Source organism: Lynx rufus, unplaced genomic scaffold (assembly GCF_022079265.1).
Source record: "Lynx rufus isolate CCGP_SWC_20201006 ecotype Redwood Valley unplaced genomic scaffold, mLynRuf1.p SCAF_4, whole genome shotgun sequence".
Lineage (NCBI taxonomy): Eukaryota > Metazoa > Chordata > Mammalia > Carnivora > Felidae > Lynx > Lynx rufus.
The window spans coordinates 88,344,357-88,365,309 of NW_025814856.1; the positions used below are offsets into that span (position 1 = coordinate 88,344,357).

The window sequence follows — 20,953 nt, forward strand, 5'->3', positions numbered from 1 at the left end:
CTCACACAGGTTATCAGGTTTCTATCTCAGTGGCTGCTTCATATCTACAGTGAGTGAGTGATCTTTCAGAGGTACTTGGGGATGAAAGCTAGTGGATAAATGTCAAGAATTATATTTTTATTTCTTCTCTTTGGAGGGATTATTCCTCTAACTTTTGTGTTTGGTTTGGAGGGCTCTTAGGATTTGATTTCTCTTCTGAATAAGCGAAACAGCCACCCAGATGGCAAGCACTTCACATTTCGGCACAGTGTAATTTGATTTGGAAGTTCAATGAAACTCACTTGGAAATGTCCCTCCAGTAATATTTCCCCTCTTAAAAAATTCAGTTTTAAGTTCCTGGTTTCATGCATAAATAAGCTCCAGGGAGGCTTAGTGGTGAGTGGCAGGGTGACTGAATAAAGTATTTCAACCTTTTAAATGAAATGTTAAAAATAAATGGAGTTCTAACCTTCTTGGGATTTCTCTACAGATGTAGTGTTCACTCTGTAATTTTCAACTTTCAATATCATTTATAACATTCTTATGAATATTCCAAAATTTGTTTGTTTGTTGAAGGATATTGACTCTATTCAGTGAATATGTATAGAAGTCCCATTCTGTGCAAGATGTACAGAAAAAGGAATAAGAAAATCTATTCCAAACATATTCCAATTTTCAATCTATGAACTTGCCCCCCACAAAGCACTGAAAGCATTAGAAACAAAAACTGTTTAACAAATACATGTATTTTAATTCATACGCTGCCATTTCTAACATTTATCGATCTGGCATTCATCAAAAGTATCACCCCCCCCCAAATTTTGATTCTTACTAAAGTTTAAACTTACTTAGCAATCTTATTTTCATATTTAAATTCTCCTTTCCTCATATCTTGTTCATACACGCACACACACACAAATAGGTTAGCAGAGGAACACAGCTACCTTAAAATACTATTTTTCTTTAAAATTTTATATTCTTTAAGAATATTACATATCTTTATTCAACCTTCTGAAGAACTTCATTACTATGTGAAATCTCATCTCAGAACTGCACTGTATTTATTTTTAAAAAATCTGCATACACCTGGACCTGTTAAGTTCACACCTATGTTGTTCAAGGGTCAACTGTATGTATCAACAAAGCTCTGCTTGCTTGGACTTAAGTACCATGACTGGGCTGGGGAAGCACAGAGAGTGGGATTGGGATCCAAGGCCCAACAAAATCAACTGTCTGGAATAAGTTCAGGGACTATAAAGTTCTTAGAATACACAGGAATATCTTTATTAACACAAAATCAGTGATATGGTATTTTGATTATTTCTCAGTGGGGAGTTTTAAGTGTTAACCCTTTAGTTTGAATCTGATGTCCCTACATGTTATTTTACACTTTCCCATTTTCTGCAAACAGGATGACCTAATAACAGCATACAACTCTAAGCAGCGCACGTGTAATAATAGAAATTTGTACGTCTGTGCCATACCTATAACAGAACCTCACAACACTGTGGGGGGAAAAAAAACAGATTTCTAATGGCACCCAGTTAAATGTCAGGGATAGCTCTCTTCAATTTTACACTCGGAAACTCCTCCATCGTATCTTCACAGTGCTGGAGTACTTTGACAAGTGGGCTATTTAAAATTTTTTTTTAATGTTTATTTTTGAGACAGAGAGAGAGAGAGACAGCATGAGTGGGGGAGGGCAGAGAGAGAGGGAGACAAAGAATCTGACACAGGCTCCAGGCTTTGAACTGTCAGCACAGAGCCCAACACGGGGCTCTAACCCACAAACCATGAGATCATGATCTGAGCTGAAGCCGGACGCTTAACTGACTGAGCCACCCAGGCACCCAACAAGTGTGCCATTTTTAAACCCCAAGAATATAAGAGAAAAAGAAAAAGAAGAAAGAGACAAAGATAAAAAGAAAGAAAGAAAAATTTCACTGTCTCTTAAGTGAGGTATCCAGGTACCTCATCTAATTAAATGGAATCAAATGGAAATCTAGATCAGACATGCCAGCTTTTTTCTATTATTTCAATATGGACATTTAGTACAAGTTTAAACTGGTCAACCTCTGTAGTTTATATTCTAGATTAACAGGAGTTTAGATAAATAACATTAATTCTCAATTGAGATGACTTTCTACTGATACAGAGACACCAAGAAGAGAATCTAAGCTCCCCGGAAATCAGAGGGTAAAATATAAGTAACTAACCTATGTTAAAACAGTTCAGTTTCTCTAGCTGGCGATGTTTTTATAAAGTGTTACTATAACTGCATTTTTTGCACGATAAATGGCACACTGCAAGGTGTTTTATATCAGGTATTAAGTAGAAATTTGTGTTTTCAGAATGAGACACGCATACTTTATAGCAGCTGCACTTATTTTAGAGTTAAATTGGCTCAATTTAGCATGGTTTGAAATTTAACATTCTCGTTCTTAGAACCAATAAATAAATATGACAAGGCAACACATATTAAGAAATGCTAAAAGAATCAGACTGACGTTTCAAAATCAATATGATGACCAACTGATTGTGGTGACAATAATTACCGATTAAGGTAGAGATGAAGGATGAGCTGGGATCAAAAGGGCACCTGCCCCTTCCTCTTTCTGACCTGTGTGGTTCCAGATGAAACAGAGGATCCTAGAAAGAAAACCAGACAAGCCGTTATGTATTTGCCAACTTTAATAAGAATCTAACTGCTCAGAGAAAACATAAACATCTTGACCTTGTACAGAACTGCTATCGGAAACAGGGCACCAGAGAGTAACATCAAGTTATTTAGGAGCAAACTCGGTTTTGTAAATAAATAGATGGGTTTTCAGGCCCACATGGATTCTCTCCCTCCTTCCTAGTAGGTATACAGGTGATGAAATGAAAGAAGTTATTAGCAGTTTTTATCACTTGAGCGAAGAGTATTAATTACTTTGAGATGTGTCAGTTAAATACTCCAAAGAAATGAAAACTTGCAGAAGAAAGGTTACTAAAAGGGAGGTTCAGCGATAAATACAGAAATGGTCTTTTATTCCAGAAAGGCCACTATTGATTTTTTTTGAAGCGTCCGTAAAAGAAAAAGATGAAATTTTCTATCAATTTTGATTATTTATTTCCATTTTAATTCTTCATCACATATTCTTTGTATAGACACTTAACTTTAATAATTTAGAGAATGATGGCTGCATAAATAATTACTGGAATATAGACGCATAAATAAATGTCACATTACGAGCAATATGTCAGACTCATGTCACGTAAATGAAACTGGAAAATAAGTATTTCTGTGAAGAACCACTACTACATTGGTTCCTACTGCAAACCCATAACCACAGAATATCCTCTGAATATTCTCGGAATTCAAAACTCTCAGCACATTTTTGTAATTATTATTAAGTGTGCTATAAATGTTTTGGGTAAAAAAAAAAAGTACTTTGGAAAAGTGACAATAGGAATCAATATGTAAAATTTTGTAGGAAAAAAAAGCCCACTATTTTGCAATAGAATATTGTTGATACTGCCCATCGGTATCTATGAATAGCCCTGCGCATCTGTAAACTATGAACCTAAAAACAATCCTAATGTCCTGAATAACCTTTGAGAATTGCCAGCACTTTTTTCAAGCTTGATTTTGACTTTCTTAGCCACACTCCTTACTCCATGTTACCTGTTCTGTCCTTCTCTTGCATTGTTATTTGACACATTTTTCTTACTGTCTCTGATTTTCTAATATCACCATTCTGATCCTGTTGTTCTAAAACCTTTCCAGTAAACGCAGAGTTCACCTGACTTCTATAATCTTCCAGTCTTATCCTTGGAATTGACCTGTGGGAATTGACAGCCTATAGAGCAAATGTATGCTCCTGACCCAGAGGTGGCTAAAATCCATAAAAAATTTTTTAAGTCCAATTTTTTTCCCTACTCCTACATTTTACACAAATTAGCAGAGAGCAAGAATACCAATAAATAATTGGAGACATTTTTGTTTTTGCTCCTCAGAGGTGAGCAATTTGCAATGACATGAGAAAAAAAAAAGTTTGTTAAAATGAGACCGAATTCTTGGTCCTCCCACCTAACAGCTGTGCTGAACAGTTTTCATCTGTTTTTTTTTCATCTGTTATTTGCAAAACTGACCCACAGCACTATATGAAGGAGAAAGAGATCAAGTGTGTGAATGTAATACTCGTCTGACCTTTAGTCACACTGCCACTTTGTGGATTATTTGAGAAAAGTAGGTAGGACATACATTTTACATTTTTTCTAACACAGTCAAAAGTCCCAATATTTGGTTATAGAAAACCAGTAAAGAGACTGAAGTGCTTTCTTAAATCAAGACTTTCTATAACTTCAAAATTCTGAAACTCAACTTTTTATCACTAATGACAGGTAAAGGTGATTTACCTAATGGATAAAATTAGATACCTTCAGCACTAAAATTGAAGAGAAAAACAAATATGTTGCTTATTTATTCAAGTCAGCACAATATATTAAGTTTAAACTGTCAAGTAGATGAAACATAGAAAATGCAAACGAAGAATTCTAAGATTGAGAGAATCTCAAACTTCAAAGAAGGGTAGGCAGGTGATGGGGATGAAGTCACAGTTTCTTAGAGAGATCACAGGTTTCTTAAGTATAAATCATGACTAGGTTCCTGAGGCTGTTGCTGACTGCTGAATTTCAGCACATGTCTGAGGTATCAATTACCTGGCATATCAGTGTTTTCAGTTTTGAAGAGAAGTAGACTGAATTGACAGAAACCTACGTTCAAAAAGATGCCTACCACCCTAACATTTGGCAAACAACTAAGTGGAACCCAGGCTCATGTGGAATTTTTCATTCGATGTGAGTCTGTAAAAGGACATACTCTTTTACAAAACCTCAAATTTAAACCTGAGAACAAATGAGTGCCGGACACTCAAATATTTGTATGCCTTACGTCCAAACTTGGATGTACCTTGACAGATCGCTTCCTGTTTTATGCAGAAGATTTCAAATATGTATCTCATTTTATGATTAATGGCTAAGACTATCTCAACGTATAGTCATTGTAAAATAAGTTAAATTAAAACTTTTTTGCCTGCTTTTACATCACTATTAAAAATGCATATTTTTGAATAGTTTAAAGGACAGACGTATCATTTTAATTTAAAAAATGCATGTACTCTTTAGTTTCTAATTGTTTAGCCCATTAGTGAATAAAAAGAAAAAAAAAACGATATACTCCTGGAAGACCTTTGCTTTGGACAAACACCATTATCTTTATGTACAGAGAGAAGGAAGGTCCAAATCTTTAGAGGACATAGTCATTTCTTCCATACATAGCACTTGGTTAACAATACTCCAGGAGTCAAATAATGTAAAACTAAAAGACAATGACAAATTGGATTGTAGAGCACGATACTTCTTAAATTTTAAAACTACTGAAATGTGCGTTTTGAAGACTATAATATTTGTAACAAGCGAATGAAGAGTTGTTTTGAACACTTGAAGGTTCTGTAACTGCTCTCACAGTGTGGGTACCTGCCATTCTGAACTACTGGCAGGTTTCTGAATATCTCTTTCCCAGGTTCCTCAATGTGTTCTGGGTAATAATGCCCATATAATATTAAAAATTCAGCAGAGACTTTATGACCCCTGGGAATCCTGATCTGATCTCTTTGACTGCTGTCAAATCTCTTCCTTTTCCTTTTTGTGTCCCTGCAAGCATCATATGAATCCCTCTTTTATACCATGTATTTTTCTGTATTATAATTGTCTATGTGTTTAACTCTCCTTCCTACTGGTTTGCAGGGTTTTTTTGAGGAAATTGCTCATGTGATGTTAATCTCCAATCCTCTGTATCAAATAAATGAACAACTGTTCATGATGTTTGAAAAAATACCACTTTTCTAGAAACATTTTTTTGCCCATGCTTATTTTCTTTTATATCTAAAAGAACTCACAGAACTGCTGTATATAGGTATATTGATTCAAAACTAGATAATATGTACAAGTTATTATGCTGTCCTATATTGTATATGGTTTCTGAGGGCTACTCATATAGAAACATCATGGTCCTATTTTTTCACTGTATTTTGATTGCTATTGGTTTAGTAAAACTATTACATTGTTCAAAAAACTAAAGAAAAGATATATTCTTTATTTCCCCAGCTACTATTTAATGAAGATAATACACTAACATATATACCTTTATGATTTATGATGAATTCTTGCCAGTACTAATGTATTAAGGGTTAGGATAAATATAACATAATTGAATATTCCATTGCATTTATTAAAAGTAAAATCAAATACTTAAGAATAATGGTATTTGTTTTATTCCCAATGACCCTATTATTATTTTTTATAATGTTGGTTTATTTTTGAGAAAGAGAGAGAGAACGAGCATGAGTAGAGCAGGGAGTGGGTGGAGGGGAGACAGAGGATCAAAAGCGGGCTCTGTGCTGACAGCAGAGAGCCCGATGTGGGCTTTGAATTCAAGAAATGTGAGATCGTGACCTGAGCTGAACTGAGACCCTTAACCTACTGAGCCACTCAGGCACCCTCTCCACCATGACCTTATTAATGACAATATGTAATTTGAAGTAATAGGGAGGTGTGACATGAAGGTATAATCATTTTTTAGTTAAGGCTTCCCTGTCCCACATGACTGATTTATTTTTATTTTTATTTTTTACTGAATATCTTTTGATACTGCGGTGTGTGGTCATGAAACTGCAACACTGAGCTGGGAGTAAAGACTGAGTTCTGAATTCTTATCAAATAACTGACTTGACAGTAGTTTTTAATAATTTACCTGATATTTTGTTTCATGCTTTTAGAGCGGAGGCTTTCTTTACCTTGTTAAGCCACATATGACAGAACGATACATTGGTTCAATTCATCTTAGTTCCTCAGGACTCAATGTATTATTTTTGCAATTTCATACAACAGAGATGTTGAAATTGTTGAGAAGAGGTAAAAAGAAAAAAATTACCCTAGACTGGATAGTGCTGATGTTGTAACACAATGCAGGCAAATTCCAAACTTCTATAGCTTTGTTCTGCACAGATCAGCCTGACTTCAAATTAAGTAGTTCCTCCCATTACCTTGAGAGTTCACTATAATCTTAAATGCAGTGTTTAATTTAGTGCACAATCCAATAAAATACTAAAAAGTGAGTAATATCATTTTCTTCCATGAAGTGGAATTCAGCAACCAAACCAACCAGAAAACTTGAGGCACGGTGACACTGTCAATGACCCCAAAGCAACTGCGCTTATGGTTCAAGGAATACGTAACGTTGGTGTTTAACCTTATTGAGAATGTTGGCCAGTGCTTCCACTGGCTTTCCATTATCTGTGTTTTAACAGCTGGAATTTCTACGTGAGTAATGTGGCTTAAATTTACAAGACATCACTAGCATTAGAAGTGTGAGCTACACGTTTTGTTTCAGTGTGGCAGGAAGTTTTTCAATGGGTTCTCTTGTGCTCGAGAGAAAGCAGGGCCTATGGTTTGCAAATGCGTGAGCAGATGCACATGCTATTCAAAAAACATTTAAAGAATAAACAGTAAGTCTTTCCAGGACAGTTTTTCCCTTTAGGCCTTGCGGGGAGCGCTCAGGATCCAGCAAGCCTGCTGTAAGCTATTTTCAATATGTGAGTTACTGCACATATCACGTGTTAAATGTCATGCCCATTAAATGAAATGATTTTCCCATTAATAAGTCAGCTTGATGAACTATTTGTGCCCTTAGTGTCAATAGTATATTCTGAAAGATGTCAGAGAAAAAAAGAACATTACAAATACTCTAAAACAAATCAAATAATTCCCTATTTTATTAACTATTTCTAATGGTTAGAGAAAAAGTAGTAAAATACATACATGTACTCATCAACAATGAAAAATAAAAGATGCAGTTTGGATATGTAAATGTCTAGAATAACCATATCATGTAGTTTAATTCTTTACATAATAGCTATCTAATAATCTGCATCAAATTAACTTTAAATATGACTATATAATTTTTTCCTTTCTTCTGCCAATCAATAAAAACATGTATTAAAGTATATTGGAAACATTTCCCAAAGGCTCAATAAACTAGCAGAAAAAATATGAAAAGGGACTGAAATTTTAAGTAAATGTTTTGACACCAAGGCTAACAGCTTTGCATTTTAATTTTTTTTTTTACATTTTTATCTCTAAAAAAATAATGTCATATTTGTATAGTGCTTTAAAATTTAGGAACCATTTTTGCCTACATTATTTTGTTTCACCCTCAATATAAGTCTATGAAGTATAAAAGCGTCAATAATATTGTTCACAAATATTATTTTCCTTTTATAGATGAGAAATCAGAGGCAGGGTGGTGCTTTGCAAATCTAGAAGAGTATCTTCTAACTTCTAGTGCCATATTCATTCTACAGTATTATCTACCCTACCTACCACTGTAGATGGAGAAGGCATTACAGATGTGCTGCTGGCATGGCTGAGTATCTGTTACGAGGTAATTCATGCATAATCAAGGTTTGAATATGTATATGAAGAATTATTTAAAGAAAAAAATACTTACCGTAATTTAGTTATTAAATTACATATTTAAATGTTTTGTTTCCTTTAACATTATTGGAATAGCTTGCAAATGCGACCAAACATTTTTAAAAGGCATATAATACATCTAAGGTAAAATTCTAACTCACTTTTCTTATGCTGAATTTGTAAATAAACATTTGTTTAACCTGTATTTTTAAGAAAAATAATCTTTCCCCCCCTTCTGTGTTTCCTTTAATTGTTACTTCATGATTCCATTCTCCTCACCCTCATCTTATTCCAACAGTCTCTTAAATTCCACACTATTAGCACAGTCTACCAGAAATGTATGCCTGGTAGAGTAAGAGTACTAGAAATAAATACTCTTCCAACTTTGATTATGTTGTCCTGAAGCCTACTTTTATTAGAAAACAGCGTCAACCTCTTCTTTATCACCCTCTCCAATACAACCATGTTTCTCTCTTAGGTACCTCCTCACTGTTATAAAGTCTCATCTCCAGAACGGCAGTTCAGGATCTTCACGGCTTGATTTTAGGTTTTTTCTCCCTCTAGAAACCCACCCTCCAATCAAAACTCTAGCATCACAAGCTGACTGACTTTCTTTAAAGTTGTAGGTATGATAATATCCACAGCTCTTCTATTACATTTTCCCTTGGGGAAAAAAGGAATTCAATTCTTCCTTTTCTCTACAACACAAAAACCCTGTGTAATGAGGAAATACTGTTGAAAGATGCCTTCTTGCTGATATTCTCCAAGACTTCTCTAAGCAAACCTTCTTCCACAGACTGTGCTATATATCTCTTGTAACATTATTTCCAATGTATTGTGATTATGCATACAAATGGGTAATTCAACCAACATTTAAGAAGCCTATGACAGCTCAAGCATTCAGTCAATATTCAATTTAGGATACATGATGCATGCTACTCCTTTTAAACCCTATAAAATTAAGCAAAGCATCCTCTCTAATTGTAAATTTAACAAACAGAAACGCTAAAATGAACAGGTGACTACCACTAACATATTAGTTAATTTTTTATTAATATGTTAAATATAGTTCAATAACTAATAACTATATTTTAATACTTGAATCATATTAGGCAAGTATACCACTTCAATGGCAGAAATAAAGTCTCTAATGTTATCTTATAAACTACTAGGAAAAAGAAGAAGGAAGAGAATGAAAATAGGAATAGGAATAAGAAGTCAAATAAGAGTCAAAAAATGTTTTTCTAAAGAGAGCTAATCTAACATGGAGATAAAAAAGCCTCTGATTTGATCTATGGCTCAAGTCCCATAACCCCATTCAACCTCAATTTCAACACTTGTGAAAAAGAAGAAATAATATTTCCATGCTGCTGTCTCCTATGACTGTTGTGAGAATCAGAAGAAGGAATTTAATATAAAAGAAACTAAAAGAATCAGAAAATCTGAACGTGAAATAACTATATATGGGAAGAAAACTGAGCCCTTACTATATCCAAGGGTTTGCAACCAGATTTCATATCAAACCTGATGGTGCATAATGCTGATTTCATTCAGTATTATTTTATTTTTGTTTTCTGATGTTTTGCAGTTAACTTTAAAACCTTATTCTATCTTATGAGAAGCCATAAGTGTAAGAATGCACATTAATATGGATAGTATTTCAAAGCACTGTGGATAAATGATGGATTATTCGATAAATGGTGTTTGGACAACTGGAGTGCCATATGGAAAAAAATAAAGTTTGATTACTACCTCATGTCCTATAGCCCTATAGCCAAATTCCAGATTGATCAACAATTTAAACATAGGAAATAGGATTATACAAGGGAATAGAAAAAGACATAAAAATTTGGTATGTATCCTTCAGTGTGGTGTGGGAAAGGCCTTTTAAAACAAGACACAAAATCCAGGAGGCATAAAAGAAAGATGGATAAATAATGTAACTTAATGATTTTGGGGAAAAAAATCTTAAAATGGGAAAACCATAAACATTATTTCACTCAAATAAAAAAGGGTTTCTTCTTTCCTTATTATATAATGAACTCATACATATCAATAAAGACCACAAAATTAAAAAAAAAAGTCTGGTGCCATAAATGTACAAAGTGGCCTTAGAATATCTTTTTATTCTACAAAGCGAAGAAGCTAAGAAAACTATTAGAGTTATATCACAAGGCTTAGAAGAGGGATGTTGACTTGAAGAGGTATCTACTGGACAAAGATGAAACAATTTATTTATCAATAAGGAGAATAACAGCAATAGACTGAAATAAACCTAAGAAAATAAAGATCTGGATGCTGACTATTTGCTGGACATATAAGGTCACATTAGGAAATGTCATATTACAATTAAATATCTAGTTCTGAGCTTAAGAAATTTGGTATTTTAATTACGTGAAAAATAAGCAGAGCCAGTCTTGTAATAAGGACATTATTGGTTGTAATTTGTTTCATTTACCTCAAGATCATCTGTGTTTGCTTTTGGAAAAAGTCAAATTTAATGTGATAGAAAATCTATCACAGTATTTCTAGCCAATCCTTGCCTGGACCACCCAGTCAATCTGCTCCTAAATTTACCACTCATACTGAAACTGAAGCACCATTCTGTAATAAACTACTAAGTCACTCACTTGGAATCTCTTTACATCAACAAATTATACAATGTTCAAAGCAGGTCTACATATAAAAAGGCTGAAGGAAATAGAGTTTTGCGGTAATGGGCATCATGACCTACTAGATTTCTTAATCTCAGCTGCTTAATAAAATGCCAAGAATTCTAGGGAATGTGAGTACAATCAGCTATCTTTTAAGCAAGTAGGGACTTCTATCCTGTGTAGATATTTTAGGGCAAATTTAGTAGGAAAAAAATCGTGGTAGTAAATATTTGTTCAGCATAAACAGGGTTTAACTTCTGATACTCTCTATACACTGTATAAAATAATTGCTATACCATAAATGAGCAATTATAGTCTGTTTCTTAGAATACATGGTACATATATGATAATTTTTATATATGTTTATATAATAATCTACATATTTGACAATATAAGAATTTATATATTTTAACATGTAAAATATTAAGAGATATTAGTATTAAAATACTCCTTATTATAAACAACATTAATATTAATATCAACATGCAACAGAGAATGCTAGAAAAAATCATGAAGAAAACTTCATGTATACCTTAAAAAATTTAACTGAAGGATGGAGGTAATTATTTAGACATTTACACATAAAAAGAAAAGATCCATCTTAACTCCAGTTAGCTTTAAGATCTGGATTTCTTTTCGACACTATTTTTCCTGTCCACCTCTGGATTTGACTACTCTCACTGTTATTCTGACCACACACAATGAAGCAAAAAGCAAGATTCTTTTTTGAGGACAAAGATGCTTTTTATAAAACTATGAATATCTACTTTTCATGGGAAGGAAGTCATAGTCCCTTTTTAGCATACAGACAGCCTTTGGAGCAAGTCCTGATTTCTGAATCCCTGTTCCCTTTCCCTTGGACACATTTGAAAACTCCTCAATCTTATGAGTGTTCCTACTGCTGACTGAGTCATACATGATCACAAAGGATCACAGTCCTGTGTGGAGAAGAAAGAAAAGAATTGCTGGTAAAAGAAAAAATAAATTCACCATCTGCACAGTAAGAGCAGGACAGCTGCAAGGGAAGGGACACTTTCTTTAACAGCTGATTTGTCACTCAGTCCTGGCTGGACCCATACAGCTCTTGGAGTTAATGGTGTCATCAAAGGCAATTTTGGAAAATAGAGTGAATGGGTAAAGTCTTCCATGGTTAGGAGAGTCTAGGTTAAGGGATTCCTGGCTTTCTCTTGGGGAAAGAGGAAATCTACATATGAGGAATTGATTCTCTACTGTAGAAATCTTATACAGTTAGAGAAGAGTATTCCAAAATCATTTTCAAAGGTGATAATATTAAAACCCTTTCTGATTTGATGATTCCTGGGCCACGGCCTACTTTGCCATATACTTGAAGTGGGAAGGCCTGTTCCATGACTTTGAGAGTGAGGGTGTATGTTCCACCCTTCTTCTGGCATCTCATCCCTCCCTTTATCAAACCACAAACATCAGCTTATTACACAAACATAAAAGGGATGTGAGCATATTCTTAACATGTTTCTTGTTTTGAATGATTACTTTGGAGGTCCATGCCTGTAGATACAGATGAGACAGAGATATAATACAATTAAAAGAGACAACAAGCATGTTTCACTAAGATCACATCATCAGTGATAACGGAATGGAGAATAAACACGGTACCTAACATACACTAAGATATCTTTTCAATGTATATTTCATTCAATGTGCACTTCATAACTCTGCAAAGCACTGTGCAAGGTGCTACAAAAGTAATAAAAGTTCACTTCTGCAGAGCACTTAAAATACAAAACACTTTCACCTAACTATTCTCCTGTATTGCTTATTACAAATCTCTAAGATAGGTATTTAAATGTATAGTGATTCTCCAAAAAACATCACAGGACAGGAGCTACATCTTTCAGGCTCTATAGAGGGGGAATATAATTACTATAATGAGTGCTTCAGTGTGAAAAGTCCTAGAACAAGGTACTAACTATGATGAGAACAAGAACTTGGAACCTAATTTTAGTACTGGAGGTAGAGTGGTCTAAGCTGAGGGAAGGAGGGGTGATACCCTGAAATGTTTTTCTCAGCGAAACAAAAAACAAAACAAAAAAACTAAAGTTAGTGAAGATTTCTATTAGGAACTCTCTACATGTCAGTTATTTTAAGAACATAGCTTATTTGTGTATTTCATTGTTACTGCAACCTAATGAGACATATATATTAAGTTTTATTTTCATTATTTATTTTGAGAGAGAGAGAGAGAGAGAGCGAGCATGCGTGAGCTCAGGTACATGAGTTGGGGAGGGGTAGGGAGAGAGAAGGAGAGGGAGAATCCCATGCAAGAATCCATGCACTCTCACTATGGAGCTTGATATGGGGCTTGATCTCATGAACGCTGAGATTATGGCCTGAGCCAAAATCAAGAGTCAGACACTTAACAGACTGAGCCATCCAAGTGCCCATAATAACACTGCTTATTTGTTTATTCCACAGTTACTACAACCTGATAAGATAGATATCTGTCTCCTATTTTATAAATAAAGTTCCTGAGGCTCAGAGATATAAAGAAACTTACCCAGATTTATATAGCTATTAACAGGAAGATCTAATTCCCAACCTTCCTAATCATTCTTCTAAAGGAAGATATTCTGGAAAGAGAAACAAAACAAAACAAAACAAAAAACACTTCATGATGAAGGGATGGGTAAGAAAGGAGTAAGGAGTCCTGATTGATGGTAACCAAACTTGTACAGGGAAAGTTTAATGAGCAAAGGAGAGAAGATACAGTGTAGGTGAGAGATACAATGAAGAACACGGGCTGTCTGAGATAAGGCACTCAGACCTCCTTCACTCGATGTGCAATGGTAAATCATGAATGTTCTGAAAAGACTTATTGTTTAGTGAAGTTAATTTGACAGCAGAGATAAAGCCAGAGTGAAGAGCCAGTGAGACTGTAAGGAAACTCGTGGGAGCGGTTAGGGATAATAATAGTTCTGGCAGAAGGAACAGAAAGAGGAATGAATTGGAAAGGTACTTTAAAGATATAGCTATAAAAAAGCATTGCTCCTAATTCAACTTGGGGGAAAGCTAGGCTGACAACAAAACACTGAGGTTTTAAGCTTGAGTGAAAAAGAAAAGAGTAATATCTTACTCTTTTCAATTACTCTTTTCATAGTAGAAGAGAATGAAATAATTGATTTTTAAGGAAACATGGTAAATTTCATACTAGGAATGTGTCTGATTTACTGATTTTGATACTTTAAAAATGTTTATTTATTTTGAGATTTTGAGAGAGAGAGAACATGAGCAAGGGAGGAGCAGAGAGAGAGAGGGAGAGGGAGAGAGAAACTTAAGCAGGTTCCACGCTTAGTGCAGAGCCTGGCACGGGGCTCTATTTCATGACCCTGGGATCATGACCTAGCTGAAATCAAGAGTCAGACGCCCAACTGACTGAGCCACACAGGTGCCCCAGATTTGGAAACTTTATTTATTTATTTTTTTTAATTTTTTTTTCAATGTTTATTTATTTTTGGGACAGAGAGAGAGCATGAACGGGCGAGGGGCAGAGAGAGAGGGAGACACAGAATCAGAAACAGGCTCCAGGCTCTGAGCCATCAGCCCAGAGCCTGACGCGGGGCTCGAACTCACGGACCGCGAGATCGTGACCTGGCTGAAGTCGGACGCTTAACCGACTGCGCCACCCAGGCGCCCCCAGATTTGGAAACTTTAAATGACAGGAAGTCATTTATAAGATATCAGATATAAAATATCAAAAGCTATGTGAGAGCTGGGAATTCAAATTTGTGAACGAACATGTGATGGCAATGACTGACACCAACCATTGAAGAGCGTAAAGGAATGAGATGCTCTGGCTGGTGGTGACCATGAGAGTTCGTGATCCCTGGCATTCACTATTTGTCCAGCACTATTCTAGGTGCTTTACTTACATTACTCCAATCCTCACGATGAGTCTATACATGGAATACTATTATAAGCTCATTTTATGGAGGAGGACACTGAAGGACACTGACATTGCCTCGAGTTAGCCAAAAGGAGACTGGGATTTTAAGCCTACAGGTCTAGAATATAAACACATACACACACATTGAACCAGTATTATCAGTTTGGGTTGAGCACTTCCATAGAGAACATAAGAGGTGAGAGAGCCACAACCCAAATCAGGGGTGGTGGTTTCCTCTGGAGAAGGGAATGAGACTGAAGAGATGTTGAAAAACTGCTCTCAATTTGACTCAGTTCTTTAATTTCCTTAACAGGAGTGGGCAGTGACTTGTAGGACTATAAAGGACTGAAACAATATCATTAATATGAAATCAATTTATAATTATGGAGGAAAATATAGAATATTAATAAACAAAGGCTGAAAATAATGATTCTTCATAATGCTAACTAGAGAACCAATGCTGAAGCTGTGTTCTACTTGTGTCCAGTCTTTATAGCATCTTTGATATCTTATTTCCTAGAGCTCACGTTTGGCTGAGTTTACCTGGAGGTCAGACAAAAACTACATTCTATCTCCATTCCTTTAATAAATACTTTTCGATCTCCAGTTCTACAATATTTTAGGTTCATAACTTTTCTTTAAGCCCCGCGGTTCATGGATTCTTATGTACACATCACTGGAGTGAAAAGGTGTCTACCAGCCTGGTAGGGCTTGAAACGAGGTGAGCGATTTCTCCATTTAACTATCTCAGTGTCCTCCTTGACTCCTGTTACTTCTGTCCTCTCACATATTTAACTGGGGTATAAGTGTTGTATTATCTGATCAGTGATTCGGCCACCTGAGAGGAAGGGAATGTGAGTCTGGCGGGAAGTCCAGAAAGGGAGACAACCTGGGTGAAAGGTTCAATGACTTGTGTTTCTCCCTTCCTGCGTTTCCTACGGCTGTTAGCCTGCAGGCCAGTTGTGTGTGTTTGTGTTTTTGTTCTGTGTTATAGGCTTTCTGTATACAGCTTTATGTTTAGGCCAGTCTCTACTTCATGCAAGCAATGTGTTTCACCTATCCCCTCTCCAGATGTTCCTAGCAAGGTCTGCAGAGTTTGCCCGAAAATCTCTCTGCTTCCCATAAGGAAGCACTGCTCTGTCAAGTAGTACTACTTGACCCTTAGTGCCTTCCTCCAATCTGGTTCTGCATCATAGCTAATAAAATGTCCTTGGACTTTCTAGCATATGGTAGCACTCACTCCTCCTTAGGAGCATATGCTGATGCACGTTTTCTCCTTTGGTAAAATCCTTTCAGTAATTTCAATAGAAAATCAGCAAATATGTGGTTCCTAAGTGGTAGAAAAAGTAGGCCATTTTTTGTATCAGTCTGGATCCAATCAAGGACAAAAAAAAAAAAAAAAGATACAGTGAGTTAAACAGGAGATGTTTAATGTAAACAATGATTAAGTGATGACAAGAGAGCAAGTATGATGAAAGGAAGGCTAAGGAAGGAAAAACCTGGGAGGAGGCTCTCACACCTCACTAGAGAAGGTGTGGTTTCATGCCACTGGCGGGTGGAGTAGCTTGCACTATTGCCAGGGCTGACTGTCATTGTCCCCAGGCAAGAGCAACAACTCCCAGGCACACAGAGGAAGTCCTGCGTGCAAAGGCCATTAGGGGAACCTGGAGTTGGAGAGGCCTCCCTCTGCAGAACGTAGCATGCTGGTGTGGTGTGAACTGGGTGGCTCCCCAGATGGCCATCCCCATGGGCCCACAGTGTGTAAATGGTGGGGAAAGGGAGCAGGAGAAGCAGCAATCTGCATGTGCTCTTGGGCTCCCATGCTGCCTCTGCTGGAATTGAGAATTGAAGCCAGGTACTGTAAGAGATGTGTATCCAGTGGACAGTTCACACTTAGAAAATCACCTGGTCTGGGGAGGGGAATAAAAAGAGCACTCTCTAGAAACCTGGTGAAGGAGCCATACCAGAACAAAGAGGACAGCCTCCACCTTCTGGAATGTCTCTCAGTGCCATCTACTGACAATGTTTAGTAACTGCCAGCTTAAAGAAAAACTAATTAGGGACTAATTACACCAGCATACTCCCTTCTCCTTTTTAATACAATACACCCTGATCATGGGTGTGATATCACATCACCTTTGCTATATTCGATTGGGTAGAAGCAAGTTACAAGTCCCCCTCACTCAAGAGGAGGGGATTAGACAAGGCATGACTCCCTAGGCTTATCTTAGAATTTGACCTACCATAAGCTGCATTATTCATAATCACCCAAAACTGGAAATGACCTCATTGCCGCTCACTATGTAAATGGATAAACAAACCATGATACATCCATGCTATGGAATATGCCTCAGTAATGTAAAGGAACAAATTCCTGATATACACACTACTGGATACAATCTCAAATGCTTTACGCTAAGTGATAGAAGCCAATCTCAAAGTCTGACCACTGTATGATTCCACTTAAATCACATTCTCAAAATTATCAAACTACTGGGACAGATTACAGGTCAGTGGCTGCCAAGGGCTCAAGAGGGGCCAAAGAGTTCACCTCCAATCCTGTCAGTGGGGGTGACTTCTAGAATCTATGCATGTGTTCAAAATTCGTAAGACAAATTTAGAATAGATTTGTCAAAGAAAAGTGTGATTATACTGGATATAAAATTGACTCTTAATACTTTAAAAGAAACAAACAAAAAAAGCACGTATATTTTGTTGTTTGCACCAGAAAGAAGAGTTCCTGTTCCATGTTTTTAGTGAATGGTTTCAATGACTACTGCCAGGATTACGTTGGACCCTAAAGGAATAGACGTAGAAATGACAGTCTCTTCCCTAGACACACTCTGGCATTCATAGAGAAATCATAATTTATAATTAGGTTTGTCTTAAGTACAATGGAAATCCAAAAGAAAAGTAATTAACTTCACCAGGTGGAGGTCGAGATAAATATCACGGAGAAGGTGATGTATAAACTTAGACTTGAAAGAGGATTTAGGATTTTCAAAGGAGAGAAAAAAGATAAAAGTTGTTCAAGTAAAGAGATCAGCATGAACAAAGCCAGGAGCCAAGGGACTGAATGCACATGATGTTGTGATTGCCTCGTTGGTCTTTTAGGATAAGATGAGTCTTAAAGGTGGTGTAGGATCCACCTCCTCCCTCATCAGGGAGATTCTCCATCCTTTTCAAACTGAATTTTCAGAGTTTTAGTATTAAAACAACTCTTTCCTCGCAATGTCTCTAGGACATTATTTCATGGGCATCTAGCAGGCATAGGATATGCAGATTTAGAGTTCTGGACAGAGGTCAAGCTTGGGAAGTAATAATGAGAGCCAACAATAGATAATATAGCCATGTGAATTAATCAGGATGTCAAGGAAAGCCTGAAATATAGAAAAACACAGACCAAGGACAGAGCTCCTACAGTCACCCGCATTTAAAGGACTAGGAAGCTAGAATATTCAGAATTTCACAACTATGAAAAAAATTATGGCCCTCAAAACTACAAGAGGAAAGCTTTTATACAAAAATTACAAATGTTCTAGAATGCAATAGAGAAGAAGCATAAAACAAGGTATTAAAGAGATACTTATTTGACATCCAGAAGGTCATAAGTAACAGTAACAGAATCAGTTTTTAAAAAGTGATAAATGTAGCCTGGATTGAAGAACCAATGGAATTTGAGAAAGTAGAGATGGTAAATCCAGACTATAGGCAGTTTTTTCCCCCACATATCATCTCAGAAAATCCATACAATCTGTCAAGCAAGGTATTACAAGAGAGACTTATATTTACAGGTAAAGAAACCAAAGTTCAAACATGTTAAGTAGTGACCCAAAGTCATACAGGTAGCGAGGTGCAGAACCTAGATTTGAAATTTCATCTGTCTAGTCCAAAGTCAATATTCTTCTCGTGCTATCATTTTACCTCCATCTCACCTCCAGAACTGTAGAGACTGGACAATGCCAAGACAATTAAGGACTAACAATGACTGACTAGATGTACATGGGCTCATTTAAATAACAATGGTGATAACCAACATCCTCCAAAAGTCTCTAATGATATTCAGAAGTTTCGGAGTCCCAGTGGAGAAAACAAAAGGTTCAAAAGAACCAGGATTAATAAAGAACAAAGAAACAAAGAACAAAGTCATTTGTGGTCGTGTTTTGTCACTTCAGTGAGGTCTACAGAGTTATCAAGAAGGTAGTAAAACCTGGAGATAAAGGATGAGAGAAAATGGAAAATGTCTACAGAAAGCAGATATACAAGTCAAGAGTGTGGGAGAGCAGTGAGGAGCACAAATTCACACAGACGATGCCTGCTCACATACAATTATTACTACCATCACTGAACTCTTTATATGACACTTCATAGTTCACAAAATGCCTTCATGCAGTATGTCATGAAGGGAAGCAGCACAGCATAATGGCAAAAACTTGACCTTAGACCATGAAACCCAAGTTTGGCCACTTAACTGTGTCGTGTTAAGAAGCAACTTTACCCTCTTTTTACTTCTTTCCTCATTTGTTATTTGAGAGCAATAACTCCACCCTTGTGAGAAGTTATGAGTATCAAAGCAAATGAACTAAAACATCTGTCACAAGCATGTAATCAATACATGATGATTACATTTATTAAGATTCTTAGTGGGATAATTTGATTCTCACAATAAGACTGTGAGCTGCACAGTGTTATTTCACTGATATGCAAATTTTAGATAACAAGATACCTTCTTATCTTACAAATGAGAAAATGAGGAATTAGAGAAGAAAGCAAACTTTCTTGAGGATGTGGTATTAGGATGAAACTGTACCTTGTCAGTGTTGCTCCAGAATTTAATTCAGGAAATAAAACTGAATCTACGTGTTGATCAATCAATCTACAGAGATGACCATAATCTGACAAATGTTTCAGGCATGAGAATATTGATGGACACATAAAAGCATATTTAACATTTTAATATTGGTTGAGTCTGTTACTTTTTTCTTCATTCTCTTGTTGGAAAACGATGGTGGTAAGCAACACGTCAAGAATCCTGTATTCCTATTGAACTCCACTTTTTCTTACCTTTCTCTGCCTACCTGTTTCATCTATACCAACAAGTCTTCAAGAAAATATATCCACAACGTTAAAGAATTTTGAAAGTTAACACAATAAGGGGTGCCTGGGTAGCTCTCGGTTAAATGTCTGACTCTTGATTTCGTCTCAGGTCATGATCTCACAGTTTGTGGGATTGAGCCCTGCATTGGACTCTGTGCTGACAGTGCAGAACCTGCTCAGGATTCTCTCTCTCCCTCTTTCTCTGCCCCTCCTCTGCTCATGCATGTGCATTTTCACTCCCTCTCTCTCTCTCTCTCTCTCTCCCCCTCTCTCTCAAAAATAAAGATGAAAAAAAGTTAACACAATAAATGAGTAAAATTAGAGTTTACTTACTTTAAATGTATCTCCCTTTGAGAAGTAAAACCTGACAAAATTCAGTTTGCCAGACTGGAATAAGCAAGTCATTTTAATTAAGCCAGTATTTTAATGAGACTACCAAATTTAACTCTATGTACATCTGTTCTATATCATGTTCATGAATTAGCAATATAGAAAGTGATTGAATTTGTAACTAATTTAACTTGACTACACTAATAAAATTCAAGTTGGTTGTAAGGAGCCAACATATCACTTAATCACCTAATGTTACTCAAACGTCTTAGAGAAAACATTCTTGAAAACAAGAAAAACCCACCACGTTAGCATGTTTTCCTCCTTACAGTCACTAAATTTTGATGAATATCAAATGTACTTTTAGAGCGAGATTATTTTATTAATATCCTAAGGTATACATTTTCAAAATTTCTTCAGATACTTTTAGGAGAATATTTAAAAACTGAATCCA

At 36.0% G+C, this 20,953-nt stretch overlaps 1 protein-coding gene across 1 annotated transcript in view; it reads right to left on the minus strand.

Moving 5' to 3' along the window:
• SEMA3E (semaphorin 3E) overlaps nucleotides 1–20,953 on the minus strand; it is a 237,298-nt gene that overhangs the window by 48,780 nt on the left and 167,565 nt on the right. Inside the window, exon 5 of the mRNA XM_047097093.1 lies at nucleotides 2,535–2,628. Within this exon, the coding sequence (XP_046953049.1) occupies nucleotides 2,535–2,628 (94 nt within the window). The remainder of the gene's footprint in view (nucleotides 1–2,534; nucleotides 2,629–20,953) is intronic.